We start from the raw sequence: 18,039 nt of genomic DNA, 5'->3' as shown, positions 1-18,039 counted from the left end.
CAAGACATCTGCGGCAACTGGAAAGGCTGCAGAAATACCTCACTAAAAGAATCACAGGCCTAAAGCAGATGCCCTATGCTGACCGCCTTAAAAAACTCCAGCTATATTTTGTCGCATATCGTCTACTCCGAGTCGATCTCTGCTTAACATACAAGGCCATGTCAAACCCTGAGCTGTTGGACATGCTACACTTAAAGAAATCCCAATCCCTCAGAGCCACATGCTCCAGGGATGTAAACATTGTCATCACAATAAAAAAAACATGCTGGAGGGATAGGTTCCTGACCCAGAGACTCCCCAGGCTCTGGAATAGACTGCCCATACATGTCAAGCAGAGCACCTCTTTGGCCCTCTTCAAAAGGAACCTTAATGATTGGATGGGAGAAAGGAAATTCACCCCAGGGATCATGTCAGTCACTCTGCTAAACAGGGGTCCAGGGAAGTAAATAGTGTGGGAAGAAATAGCCAGGGAATTGTTATGGCTAGGCTTGTATAAGCCCTAGGGTTGATAGCCTAGTACCAACCTATGAAGCTATGAATCACTTTATGTTGTTTTACAGTACCTGTCTAATCCCTCACAAGCTTGCAGTGATGGAGAATCTATCTATCACTTTGTGACATTTGTAATGACAATTCATTATTGAGCAATTTGATATATATTTTTGGGACTGTAAATCAAAGGCTCAAAAAACTGTATCTTCAGTACCACTACTGTGCCGTGATCTTATTGGGATTCCCCAGAGTAAACCTCAAGGGAAAGTAATTACTTAAATTGTGCTATGTCTTCTTGGGTTAAACTCTTTGTGACAAAAATGGCTTCAAAGAAAGGAACTTTCTATAAATTTCTTGAAGTCATTTTCTAAATCCTGTCTGGACTTGCACAGATTCACAAATATGATTCACAAATATGTTTATAAACATAATGAAGAAGAATCTAATGGCATGCAGCATCATAATAGTTATTGGTAATTGGTATTCATCTACCAGTTCATTAAGAATGGCAGCTTGTTCTACATATACATGGTCATTTTACTCTTCAAGGGTAAATCTCTCAAGTGTTGCTTAACATAGAAATGCTACATTATGTTAGGTTTGTGTTAGGTCTACTTTAAGACCTTGTTATTTAGCACTTAATATTTTGACAATATGATTGTTGTTACACAGAAGAACTTTATTTATGTTTGTTGCTCCAGCCTCAGAACTCTGAAATGTATTTTTTTCTAGTTTGAAAAAAAATTGCATTTGTAAATTCAGTGAGACTGAATTTTCTGTTTAAGAATTGATTCAACTTTAAATTGGTCGTATTTGGGCTTGTAACCTACATAATATGTATATGTCAAATTTGTGGTATTTAAATATCCATTGGTGGACCTTACGTAGTTGTTAAAAATAAGAGTATATGTGATATAATGAAAGCATTCAGAATTAATTTAATGCCCATCACTTTTTTTTAACTTATGGATAGGGGCCATCTGTAAAATCTGTAAATATACCCAAAGCACACACCCATGCATTCCTCCTGCCCCTAGGGCACATATACCAGGAAACTGGGCTATATTGGATAGGGTTGTAAAAGCTCTAGAGCCATCAGTTATCCTCTATGAACCTATGAAACTGTGAATGCCCACAAAGTTTCCTCGACAGGAGAATCCAGGGTATTAACACATTGTCCTATACAGATTACCTTAAAGTCCTATCTCTATACTCAGTCTCCTACAGGTTACTAATGGGCAGTCTATGCCTGGCACACAAGGCATCCTCAGATCCAGCTCTAATGGACCTTTTGCACATCCACAAAATGAACAGCATCAGAACCACTAGATCCACGGATTTAAATTTTGCTTCTAACATAAATAAGACATGTTAGCAAGACAGGTACGTGTCACAGAGGATCTCCATGGTCTGGAACAGATTCCCCATCCAAGTGAAGCAGAGTCCATCCCTAATCCAATTTAAGCATAACCATGACCAATGGATGGGAAATCAGAAATTCACCTCTGGTTTGGCCCCCATGTCTCTGATAAACAGAAGCAGACAGTAATGTCTAAGCTAAAATACCCACCACATAACCTCTAGAAACTTCCTTTTTTTTTAAACACCTTTATTGAATTATCACTTGTGACACAGGCAAATTTACATTCTTATAAAAGTAATCAAACTATATTAAGATAACAAACATTATACTTCACATATATTGATATATATCATATAACCTAAGCAATAGTACATACATTATTCAATTCCTCCTTTTTTTAATAAGAAACATCTTCATTAAACCATCACTTACCACATAGGTAATCATACAGTTATACATATATATATATATATATATATATATATATATATATATATATATATATATACATACACACATATATGGAAACAAACCGACACAATCCTAGTCACAAGCATTTTACATCACAAACCATACTGACACATTTCCAGTTGCAAACATAATACATCACTTACAATCTACCCAATCTTTCTCATTCAAACATTACATAGCTCATATAACTCCTGCTGCCTTTTAGGCTTCATTCCTCCCTTGTATGCATTGTTCCCATAATTCCCATTTTTTTCCTATCTAGCTTGCTCCTACCCTTTTTTAAAGATCTCAGTTCCAGTTGTTTTATCTCGGTTACTATATTCACTACTTCCATTATAGTTGGTTTAGATTTTGATTTCCATTTTCTAGTAATTGCTTTTATGGCAGCCACCATTATTAGACACAACAAGCCTTACCATGTCTAGGCGATTCTGATTCTGTATCATAGCTCAGAAAAAAATCATCTCCCTCATCAGACCAATCTGCCCACCCAGCATCTCCAACAGTGCATTCCACAGGGAATCCTTACAGTCCACTAACTCACTGCATTCAAAGAAAATATGTTCCCATTTACCTCTTTCTTCCCCTTGACACCTCCAACATATACTGTCTACCTGAGGAAAAATTATGTGGAGTCTACTTGGGGTATAAAAATATCTATGTAAACATTTCCAGGCAAAAATCCTAAATCTTCTAGATTTTGTTGCATATGTGGGAGACATACATACATATATCCTCCCATTGTTTCTTTGTGAATTGCTTATCCAGTCTTTCATCTCAATCCTTTCTAATCTCCTCTGATTGATTCTTATAGTTATTGTTCAATATGTTATATGCTGTACTAATTATTCCTTTTTTAATGGCAGCTTCTATTCTAGATTCTACTAAAAACTTAACCCGTGCTGGTATTTCATTTAGGACCCCCTTTTTTCTTTCTCTTTGCCTATACTCTGATATCAATCCCTGATAGGGAAGGCAATCTCTAAATAATCTCCAAATAAATTCTTGGCGTCTTCCCATTCTATCATCTTTTCCTCTCTAGTTGCCTATTGTCTGTATCCCTAATTGCAGTCATCCTTATCTGCACAATCTCCTTTCTCCATTCCTGTGTTGGTTTAGTTTTTAGAATACTTTGTGCTACTTTATGGATATAATACTCTGCATGACTATTGTTATTCTCCTTAAAGGCCTGCATCCAAAATCCCAGTCTCTCCTTGTTTCTTGAGCTTCACCCCTCTTTCATTATTATCCCTTTCCACTTTGAATTATAGTTTTCTGTTTGTGCTATGTATAGAGTTTTAACTGCATAACTCTGAATTACCCCTTCAAAATGGGTAATCCCAATCCGCCCTGTTCTACTGGAAGAATCAGCTTATCCCACTTGACTCTTGCCATGTTCCCCTCCCAGATAAAGTCCTTCAGTTCTTTACTAATTGCTACCCACAACATCTCCTCTAGTTGATAAAAATATGCCTGACCTGTGTATAAGACTAAAGGGACTAAAAACATTTTAACTGCTTATATCTTACTATCCATATCCATATGAAAAATCTTCCATTTTCTCATTTTTGTAGTATCTTTTGTTTAGTCTCTTCCCACATATCCTTAGCTGCTACACTAGAATCATTTTTAATCCATACTCCTAAATATTTAATTTTATCATGTCCCCATAAATACGGGTATTCCTGAACCAATTTGTGTGTGGGTACATAATTTACCTCTATTGCCTTTGTTTTAGCTTCATTAATTTTGTATCCCGAAAAGATCTGAAACGGTCTCTGTCTCAAAATGTTCCACAACATTGTAATGTCTTTTTCGTTTTTGTCAGGTACAAAATAATATTATCTGTAAATAAAGCCAGCTTTTCTTGACTACCATACCAATAATTTCCTTGAATTTCTGGGTCCTTTATTTTCTTTTGTCAATGGTTCTAAATATAATGCAAATAATAAAGGAGAAAGAGGACACCCCTGTCATGTTCCTCTGCTCAAGCAGAAATTATCATAGAGGACCCCAGCCACTTTAATTTTCACCTCCGATCCCTCATATATTCTCCTAATAAACCTTATAATTTTTTCAGGAAATGCAAATTCTTCCATTGCCCTGGTCATAAAGTCCCAGCTTACTCTGTCAAATGCTTTCTCTGCATCAAGACCCACCAACAACAATGGTATTTTCTTACATTCTGTTCCCTCCGGATCATCAATGTTCCATTAATATTGTCAAATGTTTGCCTCCCCTCCACAAAACCACACTGATCCATATCTATCAATTTTGAAATTACTTTTGCCATTCTTTTAGCCATTACAGACATGGACACTTTATAATCATGGTTTAGTACTGAAATGGGCCTGTATGAAGCTGGATCTGATGGATCCTTGCCCTGTTTAGGTATTACAGCTACCACTGCTTTCTTCAAGGATGGTGGTACTTCTCCTCCTCTTAAGATATTGTTAAACAAAGCCTTCCAGATCTTTATCATTTTTTTCCTCCTAGCTTCCAAACTTCCACAAGAATACCATCTATTCTTGGGGATTTTCCTGTAGATTGGTTATGCATCAAAATTTTTATCTCATCTCCTCCTGTCCTAACTGTTAGTAATTGAGCCTCATCTCCCTCTAACCTTGGCATATTTAATTATTCCATAAGCATTTATATTTCTACCTTTTCTTGATTTTCATATTTCTTTGCTTTATAGTGACTCTCATAGAATTTCCAGAATATTTCTAATACATCTGCAGGATCTTTTGTTACCTTCTTTGTTATAGGCTGCCTAAGGTTGGTGACATCCCTTTCTACTATCTGTTGTCCTAGACATTGTGCTAAAAGTTTTTTTTTGCTCTAGTGTTATTAAAAACCAGCTGCTTAACAGCAGTCTTTCTAAGCTTGTGCATATAATCGAGGTAATCCATTATTTTCTGCCTTGTATTCTGCAGTTGATCCTCTTCTTGTTCTGTGAGATTCCCCCTGTTCTGCAATACTTTCACATTTGTCAGTCCCTCTAAATAATTCTTGCTACTGCATAACCATAGCTCCCTTTCTTTTAATTCCACCCTATTTTTAAACTTCTCACCTTAATTTTATCCCACTCCCTAGCTATATTTTCAGAAGAACTTTCTATGCCCTCTAACAGCTCCTGAATTATCTCCACAACCCATTCCTCAAATTCCTCACTTTTCAAAAGATAAGTGGAAAAGCACCAATGTCTTATTTTTAGTTCATTACCCTGTGTTTTTATTTTAGCAATTATTGGCACATGATCTGAAATAGTTATTGGGTGAGTATCAAGACCTTCAATTATATGCATATCTTCCTGTGAAATGTAAATTCTGTCTAGCCAAGCTCTGTTTTTATATCTTGGGGAATAATATGTAAATTCACTCTGAACTCCTATTACTAAATTCACATCTTCTATGCCAAATATTTCATACATTTCTTCAAAAATCTACCCTCTTTGTTATATTTCCCTTCTGCCCCCCCCCCCCCACAATACATCTTCACTGCTGCAAATCAAGTTCCAATCCCCACCTATTAAGTAATATTCCTTGCTGAAAACTGATTATTTCTCCCAGAATTTTCTTAAGCGCCATTACAGCAGTTTTAGGTGGAATGTAAATACATGCCAGTGTAATCCTCCTCCTTTGCCAGTAGCCCTTAGCACTACAAATCTGCCATTATTATTTTTTATCTTCTTCTATCACTATTTCAGTTCCTTTTGCAATTAATATAAGTACTCCCCTTTTTGTTTGTCCCAGGTATTCCAATAAATAACCATCCTAAAAACATTTTTTTATCAAATTCACATGTTCAATTCTTTCTAAGTGTGTCTCCTGTAACATAGCTATTTCCACTCTACATTTTTAAAATAGTTCACTACTCTTTCTTGTTTGTATTTATCTGTGAGGCTATTTATATTTAAAGACATTAAAGAAAGAATCATTGTATTAAAAAGTTATTGTTCCCACCTTTTATATATAACACCTTTTTGTTAAATGTCTAGTTCCAGCTTTTGTGTTACATGCACACACTGTTTGGCTCATTGAACTTTTATACAATTGTTTCTTGTCATATGCATTTGAGCCTATGTCACATCTTATAAAACTTTTTTGTTTTATTGAAAGCCTTCAAACAAGAAATAAAACACACATCCAACACCCCCCTAAAACCTCTTAACGTAATGCTAACACACAAACTATGTACACCTTTAAACAGTGAAGTTTTACCTTCCTAATAGGGACAATCCCCATTAAACTTAAAAATAACTGAAAAAAACTTTACTTTATAGCATGTAAAAAAAAAACACATGCCCCAAAATTGGTACTATTTAAGAAAAAAATCTTTACTTATAGTTAACTTTCTCCCTCCTCTTGCCCTCCCCAAAGCACTTTTCCAAACATTAATTAACTGAAGTAGGGCATATGCTTTAGAGTCCCCCACAAGTCAAACAAACTATGAAAAAGTCCGGTATTTCCAGATTTTTTTTGTTCTGTCATTTCATAAATATATTTATTGAATTGTAATCCCATAAGTTACTGTTTTATTACTGTTCATCTCAGAAATCCTGTTTCTGCTTCATTTTCAATGTACTCTTGATTCTTCTAGTCAACTCTCATGCTCCCATCCTTCTCTCCAACATTTTTCATTTAAAATTTTGAAAAGGTTTCACAGGTACAGTCCCTCTGTGGTCATTATTACCAGAAGAACAAGAAACAGAATCTCCTTCTGTTTCACAGCTTACTTTTTGTTGGAAAAACTTTTGTATTTCCTCCTTAGCATGTACTTCATCAAAAAATGATTTTGTCCCCCCAAAGAAGAATACCTTAAAGACAGCTGGGTACAGTAGTTTAATTTCACACCTGCATCTTGACAGTCCCTGAATAGTGGAATACATTTGCTCCTCTTCTGTCTGATGTGCAATGAGTAATAATTCTCCACAAACACTCTGCTGTCCCTCACTTTTAGTACTTTGTCTTTCTGCCACAATTTTGTCAGAATCAACCCCTTATGGTGGTAGGACTGCATCTTTACTATTAAAGGTCTAGGTTGCTTTCTTATAGCCAGGTTTGGAGCATACACACAATGCGCCCGTTTAACTAACAACTCATTCTGTGGAATACCAGTCCAGTTGCTTATATGTGCTTTCATAAAATCAGTGCAGACTATTACTTCCAGCTTCTCTGGTATAGCTGAAAATCTCAGGTTTTCCCTACATGCTCTGTCCTCTAATTCCATTATTTTTGAAACATCTCTTCCTGAGCAGTCTCATATTCAGCCAGGCTTTACTTTCTTTTGACCTCTGATTTTTGCAGCTTTACCATCTCATCTGAATATCTGTTTAAATCTTCAATTTTGTTGTAGACTTTGTTGTTTATGTTAATATACTTCGTCAGTGTTTTATTTATTTTAACTAGGTATGTATGCAGTTATCTTATGTATTCCTGTAGGTTACTGGAAGTCATGTCTGAAGGCTGCATTGCTTTTTGCTGAACAGCTGGAAAACTCTCCCCAGTCAGCATTTCTTTCTCACTTTTGAAGCAGATTTATTTCTAGGTCTTCTATATTTTTTTATTCTTGGCACCCAGGAAGTGCACTTACTAGCCAGTTACTGAAATTTACCCATAAACACAAGTCTACTAGCCTTCTCTGCTGAGTTTCTGTTTTCATACTGGGAGAGTTAGAAATAAGTTGTTACTCAATGTGCAGCCATCTTGGAAGTATCCAACCTCTAGAAACTTCCTAAGTAAGATAGCCTTCCTAATAAATGCCCATGATACCTAGGGCCATAATTGGGTTGTGTTGAATGGCTAGGCTTATAAAGGCCCTGGCAGTCATTAGCCTAGTCCAGACCTATGAACCTATGAAAGATGTATTATATAAAATTTCCCAGAAACTCCACTAATGATAACAATTTCCTATTTATGTCACATTTAGTTAATTGTTTATGCAGAAATGACACCTATATTTAAAATGTTAATAACCTGTTTATGTTTTCTTTCCTTAGCTGATGATTCCATTTATATTTATGCTGGTTTCCATCCCAGAACTAATCGTGGCCTATGTGGTGGCAGTTACCTCTGGCATAAGCATATCTGCATCCTTGCTGTTGCCATGGTATGAAAGCTTCAAATATCCAGCTTGACTGAAATTTATTATGAGCATTTCATTACAGATTTTAATGGCATTTACTAGCTCTTGGTAAGTGGTTATGCCTGCCAAAAAAAAAATGTATCTTTTTAGGTGATGGGAAAAAACAGCAATTATAATTAGCCTAAAGCATGAGCTGTTAACAGATACATTTTAGTCACAGAGGTACATGTGCAAGAATATAATGACTACATGGGAAATAGAAAAGAGCTAAAGAAGATAACAGTTGTCAAGATTTGTGAAGGTCTGTGGGTCATGAGCATATTACTTCTAGCTGTAAACCTTTTAACCTATTCAATAGAGAGGTAGTTTACCCTTTTAGTTTATGCATGCACATATAATATGTAACATGGCATAACTTATAAGCGTAAAGAAATATATTATGAATTAATTTTTCATAATTCATACAACCAGACACATTGGGAATTAGACCTTATAGTACTCAAGTAGCTTCTGTTATATAAAAAGTAACAGCAACCTTATGATCATCTTATGCTTCATTATACATACTTTTATGAGGAATACATCACCAGGAAATATTCATTATTTAAACCTCAGATAGCAATAACAGTTCTGCAGGAGGCAAAAGGTTGCTCACTAGAAAACCCCTGCCAATGCTGTTCAAGAGTTTTTAATTTAATTAAGTGCATGTGTGTAACTCAACAGTAACAGGCATTGAGATCTCCTGTTATGTCTCACTGGCTCCATATTTTTACTACAAGCATTGATTCACTGATATAGGAACAGATCCCCTAGGTTATCACAGTCATTAGGGTTCTCCATGGCACCATCCTTGGAATACTAATTTCTTCAGTGACAAGACAATGCATCCATTATTGCTGTAATAGGCCGTGCACCTAATGTGTTTGTAGCTGCTGGCTCTAAGACAGTGGTGATTCCAGAAATTTAAAGAAATGGAGTATGGCATGCAGTGGCCAAGAAAGGGGACTATATAAGGTGCAGGGCATGCTCTAACTGAAGCTTATGAGGATAGATTCTTGCTTCTGCAGTAGTCTGTATTATCAGATTTTTATTCCTTTATTCTCACTTTCATAAGTGGTATCCCAGTATAGAGCAAATGCAAATTAGAATGACTGCTAAACATACTGTAAAGATGGAAATGAAAACAGCATTACTGCAGTGTAATAAAGCAAAAAGCATTAGTTATTTTTAAATGAAATATAACTACAAAAAATGTGGATGTCTTTGTATGCTTCACACATGGGATCATAACAAATCGCAACCTACAAGACACAACCATTTTGTAGTGTGTGTGGCAGTATAATATACAGTAGCTGACATATGCAAATGTGACACAGTTAAAACAAAAAAAAATACAATATTACAGCTGGCATGACCCTTTCAGCAATCAAATACTATTTAAGTAACTGTACAAAGGACAACAGTTGTACACAATATTTGCAAAGTGCTAAGAAATTTGTTTTAACTCATTAATACCTATGTGGTGTGGAATGCCACACCTCTGGCAGCCTACACATATCTTGAAATCTATGGCATTTGTTGAAAAATAAACTTAAAAAGCATACGATAAACAAATATTTTATGAGCAATAAAAAATATTAAAACTATACAAATAGCAATGTTATCAGTAAGAAGTATTCTTTACAGTGATAATAGTCAGTGCATTCATAGTCTTCCCATAACTACTATAATATATTATAATACACACAAACCCCAAATTATATTTTTTGTTAAACTTTCACAAGCAAATTGTCATATCTTGGAAACTATACTACCTACACATATATTGTTAGATCATTTTTGTTAACCAGACATAACGTTTAACATGACAACAAAAAATTCCTCTATGAGTACATGTTTATTGAGGTATTTACAGAAGAATGAAAACATATGCTTAATTTGTATAAATAGCAATATAAACAACACTGAATTATTTCAAAAGATAAGCAACTTACAGTACAAATATCAAAGGCCATTTTTAAGACCATCTGTAGTTTTATCTTATCTCTTGCAACAGTTTATAAGTCACTTGTCTTTTGAAATATTAGGTATATATGGAAATATTGTTTATTTTTATAGTTATTAACAAATAGCTAGCAATATCTCAGGCATAATGTGATATAAATAGCCATTGGCAATGAATTTTCCTGTCTACTACCATGGCATTTTACACCATACCCCACAGTAACATGTAGGGCTCTCAGTTAAGAAAATATGAACATAAATATGAAAATATGAATACGTGACAAATTCACTGATTAATTCCTCTACTAGCGCATCCTAGATTAACAAAGGTAGTGTCATTTTGTTAATAACTCTTTGTACTGTCTAATACTGCCAATTAATAGCTCATAAGTCACTTGGTTAAAGAAGCCAGGCCCAAAAAGGTCTGGACACCATAAGGAGGTACGGGTGTGAACTGGAAGTATACAAAAATGGTGTTATAGGCTTGAGTGAGTTAATTGCAAGACAGTAACTCTCCACTAAACCTTAACTTTTTAAACAGGTAAAACTCAAGTTACCTACTTTCACATCTAACTTCTCTAGTGCACACTGCAGAGTGCATTCTTTTCAATCTTACCTTTAAGCATCCCTGTGACTAGCACTTTCTCTAATACCTGCTGAAAAGCACTAGGAAGCCTTAAACTCATACAAACACTGCACTCTCCTTGTTAACAAGGAGAAATTAATAGTAGGCACTAAACAGCCTATAATTGCAAAGTACCTTGCCAAGGAAACAGCTCCTATACTTTACAAAGAACAAAAAAAAGCCCCAAACCAGGCATGTCCAAGGGTCAGCTTCCAGTGATTTCTCCTGTCCACCTGGTGAATCTGGGCATACTGGGGCAATGCAGCAATTGCCTCATGTACACAGACAACCCTCTCCACCTACCACCCAACATTACAACCTGTGAGAGATGCACTTATATAGCCAAAATGGAAGCAAAGCTCTCTCCACCCAAGATTGTGCTAAACAGTCAAGAGGAGAAGGTTAACACCCACACTACACCTCAAGCAACACATAGCCCTTCTAAACCCGCACCACCAACACCCACATATAGCAATACTAAGTCCACATATGCAGAGGCCCTTAACTGTAACCTGCCCAAGCAACAAAGACCTCTGAAGCTGAAACGCAAACAAACACCAATCACAACCAATGTGTCACATAGTTCACAACACCAGTGTGCCACCCAGCAACAGCCCCTAAGGCAAGACAATGTACCTAACACTTTAGTCATAGGTGACTCTATAGTCAGGCACACTGATGTCCCTCTCACCAGGTTGAATAAGGAGAAAGTTACAGTCAGCTGCCTGTCGGGTGCCAGGATCCGCCACATAACGCATGCACTCAAGTCACTCCACAACAAGTACAAATATGACTCTGTCATTGTCCATGTTGGAGTGAATGACTTGAGACGCACTCCCTGGACTACATGAAAAGAGACATGGAAGAGCTCTCGGATCATGTGTCCCAGGCAGGTATGACCCTAGCCCTGAGTAGCATCCTGCCTTCACCCAGAATGATACCACAATATAAGGATAAAATGATTGACTTCAACAATTGGCTAAGCTTATGGTGTCATTCAAAGGGGATCCAGTATCTGTCTGCCTGGGATGACATGATTGACAGACCACGATGCTTTGCCAGAGATGGTCTGCACCTGTCGCCCTGGGATTCAGGTTACTGGCTAAGGTTCTTGCCACCCTATAGTGCCTTTTTAGGCAAACTTCAAAGGACAAAACCACCACCATAACAGGTACAAGCATGCAAAATCTGAAGGTAATGCTACTCAATGCTAGAAGTCTAAACCTCAAAATGCACTCTCTCGAGGCACTCCTAAAATGGAGAACATCGATATCTGTGCAGTAACTGAGACCTGGTTCAAGGCTCCAGAGAGCACCCCTGCAATACCAGGCTACAACTCTTACCACACTTTTCGCCACCAAACCAGGACCGAAACACTAAAGGTGGAGGAGTGTCAATATTCACCAAGGATATTCACACCACCAGGCTAGTTGGCCAACACAATGTGTCTGAAATTCTCCAAGTGCAACTAACACTAGGTAAGACTGCAATCCAAATTGTAGCTTGCTACAGATCCCCCACCATACCCCAAGATTCTCACTACACCTTTCTAAACATACTGGAAAATATTAAGATAGAACCAAACACCCTAATACTGGGTGATTTTAACTACCCTGCCATTAACTGGGAAAACTACTCATGTCCCAACACCTTTGCAACGGTTCTTGGAATTCATAAATTCCAACGCCCTGGATCAACTAATCCATAGTCCCACCAGGGGCTCCAATATCCTAGACCTGGTCATTACCAACATGGGAAATCAATGCTCCATACCTATGGTCACCCCCTCGTTAGTCAGGTCTGACCATAAGCTAATCACCCTTAACATCCACATCCCACCCCACCCCCAGTAAAGAAACCACCATAAAAACTTCTAAAGCCAACTTCATGCTACTCAAGTCAGAAGTGACAAACTTCATGACACCCATGCAGACGGAACTGAAAGTTCAACTGCTGAATCCTACACTACGGCACTGTACGAGCACATCCACTCATGCATGAATCGTGCCATCCCAAATAGAACCAAAATGCTCTCATCCAAAAAAGGAAGCCAATCTGGTAGTCCCCTGCCATAAACAAACTTTACAACAAAAGGAAGAAACTTTTGCAGAAAAGAGGAAAATCCCAGGATGCAAAACTCCCTTACTAGCCTCAGTAAGAAACTGAGATGCCTCATAAAATCCTCCAAAGCTAGTTACGAAAATAAAATTGCCAAAGATTCCAAAGACAACCACAAAGCATTCTATAATTATGTCAAGAATCTAAATGGCAATGCTCAGATCTGCTCTGAGCTAAAACAGAATGGCATTAAATATACTGATCCAAAGGATATTGCCAATATCCTGGCAGATCGATTCAGTGCCAACTTCACCCCACTTTCACCCCCTAAATGGCCCATCTCAATACCGGAAGATTGCAAAATTCCAGTAATAATGGCCACACAGGTACAAAACGCACTCTCTAAAGCCAAGAATACAGCATCCATGGGACCAGATGACATCCCGGGCTGTGTACTACATGAACTACAATATGAACTGGCACCTCACCTAAGTGTCATGTTTAATCATAGCCTCACCTCAGGTTTCGTGCCCACTGAGTGGCACAGAGCTATAGTTATCCCAATCCACAAGGGGGGATCCACCTTGGATCCCGGAAACTACCGTCCCATCAGTCTGACAAGCCTTATCTGCAAGGCCATGGAGCGTATTATCATGGAACTTATAAACAAAGACATTGGCAACCTTCAAACACTGGACCCCACCCAGTTTGGGTTTGTGAAGGGCCGATCTTGTCTCCTGAACCTGATTGACTTCTTTGAATCAGTCTCCAGAGCCATGGACAAGGGTAAGGTGGTCCACACAGCCTATCTAGACCTTGCCAAGGCCTTTGACACCATCCCCCACTCTGGAATCATAGATAAACTTACTAAGTTGGGCATTAATCCCTATGTCACCCAATGGGTTGCTAAATGGCTTACTGATAGAACCCACACTGTAAAAGTAGCAGACTCCAAATCCAGCTCCAGACAAGTGACAAGTGGAGTACCTCAGGGTTCAGTCCTGGGGCGCTCTTGTTTGGCATCTACTTCTCTGAAGTACAGGTCAACACTAAGGGACTCTGGCTAACAAAGTTTGCAGATGACTGCAAACTGGGAGCCATTATTGAATCCCCAAATGATGTGGATACTCTACAAAAGGGCCTTACAGAAACAGATGCTTGGTGCCAGAGCCATGGGCTCAAGCTCAATGCCAAGAAATGTATTGTTATCCCCTTTGGGAAAAACATGTATCCATGAATTACCATATAGGTGGCAGTACACTAAACACAGAAAGTGTGATAAGAGACTTAGGGACACAGGTGGACAGTGGTCTCACCTTCGATAACCACATCGCCACAACAGTCAGGAAATCCTTCTATGTGGCACACCTCATCACGAAGGGCTTTTCATCCAGAAAAAAGGAGGTCATTGTCCCACTGTACTCATCCCTCATTAGACCCATTATAGAATACAATGCCCCATTTGGTATGTACCTCTCAAGACATCTGCAACAACTGGAAAGGCCTCAGAAATACCTCACTAAAAGAATCATAGGCCTAAAGCAGATGCTCTATGCTGACCACCTTAAAAAACTCCAGCTATACTCTGTCGCATATCGTCTACTCAGAGGCGATCTCTGCTTAACATACAAGGCCATGTCAAACCCAGAGCTGTTGGACATGCTACACTTAAAGAAATCCCAATCCCTCAGAGCTACACGCTCCAGGGATCTAAACCTTGTCATCACAATAAACAAAACATGTTGGAGGGACAGGTTCCTGACCCAGAGACTCCCCAGACTCTGGAATAGATTGCCCATACATGTCAAGCAGAGTGCCTCTTTGGACCTCTTCAAGAGGAACCTTGACGATTGGATGGGAGAAAGGAAATTCACCCCAGGGATCACGTCAGTCGCCCTGCTAGACAGGGGTCCAGGAAAGTAAATAATGTGGGAAGAAATATTCGGGGAATTGTTATGGCTAGGCTTGTATAGGCCCTAGGGCTGATAGCCTAGTACTAACCTATGAACCTATGAACCTATGACAATATAAATGTCTTTGTTCTTCTTCTCCCTCTCTCCCTAACCTTATTAATTCTGACATACTCCACACCGAGCTTGTCACAGCAAAACTTTTAACAGAGTTCCTATTCAGTAAGACAATTACAAAGGTCTGTGTGAATGCTTATGCTATGAGGTATGATAAAATTTTAAGTCAAGTCAAAGTCAAAGTAAACTTTATTGTCATTTAGAACTACACATGTGTAGCCTAAACAAAATTTCATGCATCAGCTCATTTCTTAAAATTACAAAGGAAAGTGAAACAACACATACAAGTAGAAGAATAAACATAACTAACAAATACAATACTACTCCCAATACATGCAAGAAAGAGCAGAGACATTTGCTAACACTCATATACGAAAAGAATACCCTCCTCCCCTGAGTTAAAATAACTACCCTATTTAAAGTAATACAAAACACACTACAGATGGAAATGCTTACGTTATTTGTCTAATATTGCACTTGAGTGAGTTAAATAATGCTGATTATGGATATAATAAATAAATATCGCACTTACTTGGAATATATGTAAGCATATATTGCACAAATAAATACAAATTAAATTAATTAAATAATAATTAAATTAAATTGGTTAAACAGGTTTAACTAAGTCTGTCTCTATTGCTATATATTTCTTCTTGACAAATAGTGGCTATATTGTATCTTCTGTCCATCATCCTTAGTTTAAAACATAAGTGGGATGTCAATAAGCTGTTTAGCATAGGAAAAGTTCAAGCATGTAGAAGTTGCTTCATTTTCTCAAGGAAATTGCAGTTATGGTAATTTCTGCTATGTTATACAACTCTAATAGGGGCCAAATACCGTTCAGGAACTGGAACTTTGAGATACCATTTATGTAGGCAGAAATTAAATTATTATTTCATATGTAATACCTCTCAACTACTATGATTTAGGGATTTTGACCCTCAGATTTATCTTTGCTCCTCTTATATTTACAGTGTCCCTCATAATGTCAGAGCTGTTTATGAGTACATACTTCATTAAATGCATGTTCTAAGTGTGACACCCAAGCCCTGGTCCAGCAATCAAGGAGCCTCAAACCTCACCACTAACATCAGAGACGGTGTCTCATATAAGAGGAAAGAATAGCAAATATACACAGTAAAGTACAATTTCCCTTAAGTGCACACAGAGATCACAGTCAGTCTGGGGCTGGTTGCTCCCTTGCACCCCAGGTCCCCAACAAGACTCCCCACTGACACTACTATAAGGTCCAGATCTCAGCCTAGCTGGCAAGCTAAAACCTCCAGTACCCTCTCTGTCCAACCAGTGCTTTGTGTCCCTGCCTACGTAGCTGACACACACACACTCTTAGAGATACATATTTATACAACTTCACAGACACTCCTGGGAAAGGCGGACACAGATTCTCCAGCTGTGCCCCTTTACCCAGACTATACGGTAGTAATCACTGTCACCACCAGCTAATAATTATCAGCTACCCAAAGGCCCTTTTAAGAGTGTCCAGTTATTACTGTGCAATATTATTATCCAATAGTAGTGTAACTTAAGCAATCTTAAGGCTTTGGAAGGGCTTATTACAGGATCACTTATAAGCATGCAATGTACTCTAGAGCTTAATTATCTCTACATAAACCAGCCACAGTTGAAAAGGTTTAAAAATATTTAACAATAAATACTAAAAACACAAGACCATACTACTACACCACAGTGCCACTCAAGAGTTCAGAGATCACACAGAAACTTAAAACAATACAGTAGGAAAGTTCTGATATAACAGAAAAAAACACTTGGTCCATCTTTCTTCTAATTTTCTAGCTATTACTACAAGAAAACATACTTCTGAAATAACTTACTTAAGACACAGGCAGAGTACTGATAAGTTGGATATCCAAGATCAAAATGCTTAATAATTTCTGGTTCTCACTGTTTAAATTGAAACTGCAGTTCTGCTAAAACATTACATAATTTGTTTACACGTTCCTGGTTCCCAGGCCACACCAAAACTGCATTTACATTATTTTACAGTTAGAGCAATAAAGGACATTCCACATGTAAATTCTGGTCATTAACTTTAGCCTTAAAACAATAGGCAGGATGCTTATTCCAGACTTATCGACACCAAATTCTAACTTCAAAGGACATACAAAACATAATTTTAATTTCAAAGAACATTTGAAATGCTTGGCTTAGTTTTCCTTACAGCAGATGTAATTGTTGCTACAATCTTGAAGTTCACATTTTACAGTGTTTTCTTTCATTTAGGAAACAAGCCTGTATTTTATATTTATATTTACAAATACCAGAATTATGTAGAAAATTCTATTTGGCTAGGCTGGCAGCCTTCACCCTTCTTCCCCAATCTTCACATCTCTCCCCCCCCCAGAGAACTCAAGCTAGGTTTTCAAGTGACCCTTGATAAATGCCACTTGAGAGGGTTAGGTCTATCTGAGGATACCTCACCCCATTCCCTGTCTTGAGAGCCCATCTGCATTAGCATTGCTAATCCCACTGCACTGACATATCATTTGCTTACAACCCCAGGCTCCATCTTAGCAATTTGGCATTTTGCTGACTGGCTCTGTTTATCCATGATAGTGGGTTGTGATTTGTCATAAAAGTGAATTTCCTTCCATACAGATAAGGCTGAAGTTTCTGCAGTGCCCACACTATGGCTAGACATTCCTTTTCTACAGCTGCATAGCATTCCTCCCTGGGTTGGAGCCTACGACTGAGATAAACCACTGGGTGCTCTTCCCCCTCTGAAGAAATCTGGCTAAGTACAGCCCCTACTCCATGGTTTGAAGCATCCACTTGCACAACAAACTATTTGCTGTAATCTGGATGGGCTAACACAGGGGGTCCTCCCAAAGCTTCTTTAAGCTTCTGGAATGCCTGCTGACATGCAGGGGTCT

At 37.9% G+C, this 18,039-nt stretch overlaps 1 protein-coding gene across 1 annotated transcript in view; it reads left to right on the top strand.

Moving 5' to 3' along the window:
- MFSD2B (major facilitator superfamily domain containing 2B) overlaps nucleotides 1-18,039 on the top strand; it is a 799,283-nt gene that overhangs the window by 574,326 nt on the left and 206,918 nt on the right. The window contains exon 11 of the mRNA XM_044062754.1: nucleotides 8,328-8,437. Coding sequence (XP_043918689.1) covers nucleotides 8,328-8,437 — 110 coding nt within the window. The remainder of the gene's footprint in view (nucleotides 1-8,327; nucleotides 8,438-18,039) is intronic.

The sequence above is a fragment of the Protopterus annectens genome, chromosome 2.part1, assembly GCF_019279795.1.
Source record: "Protopterus annectens isolate FY-2018-M chromosome 2.part1, PAN1.0, whole genome shotgun sequence".
NCBI classification, from domain to species: Eukaryota; Metazoa; Chordata; order Ceratodontiformes; family Protopteridae; genus Protopterus; species Protopterus annectens.
Note: the sequence above shows the minus strand (reverse complement) of the source record. Positions and strands in the feature narration are given on the sequence as shown.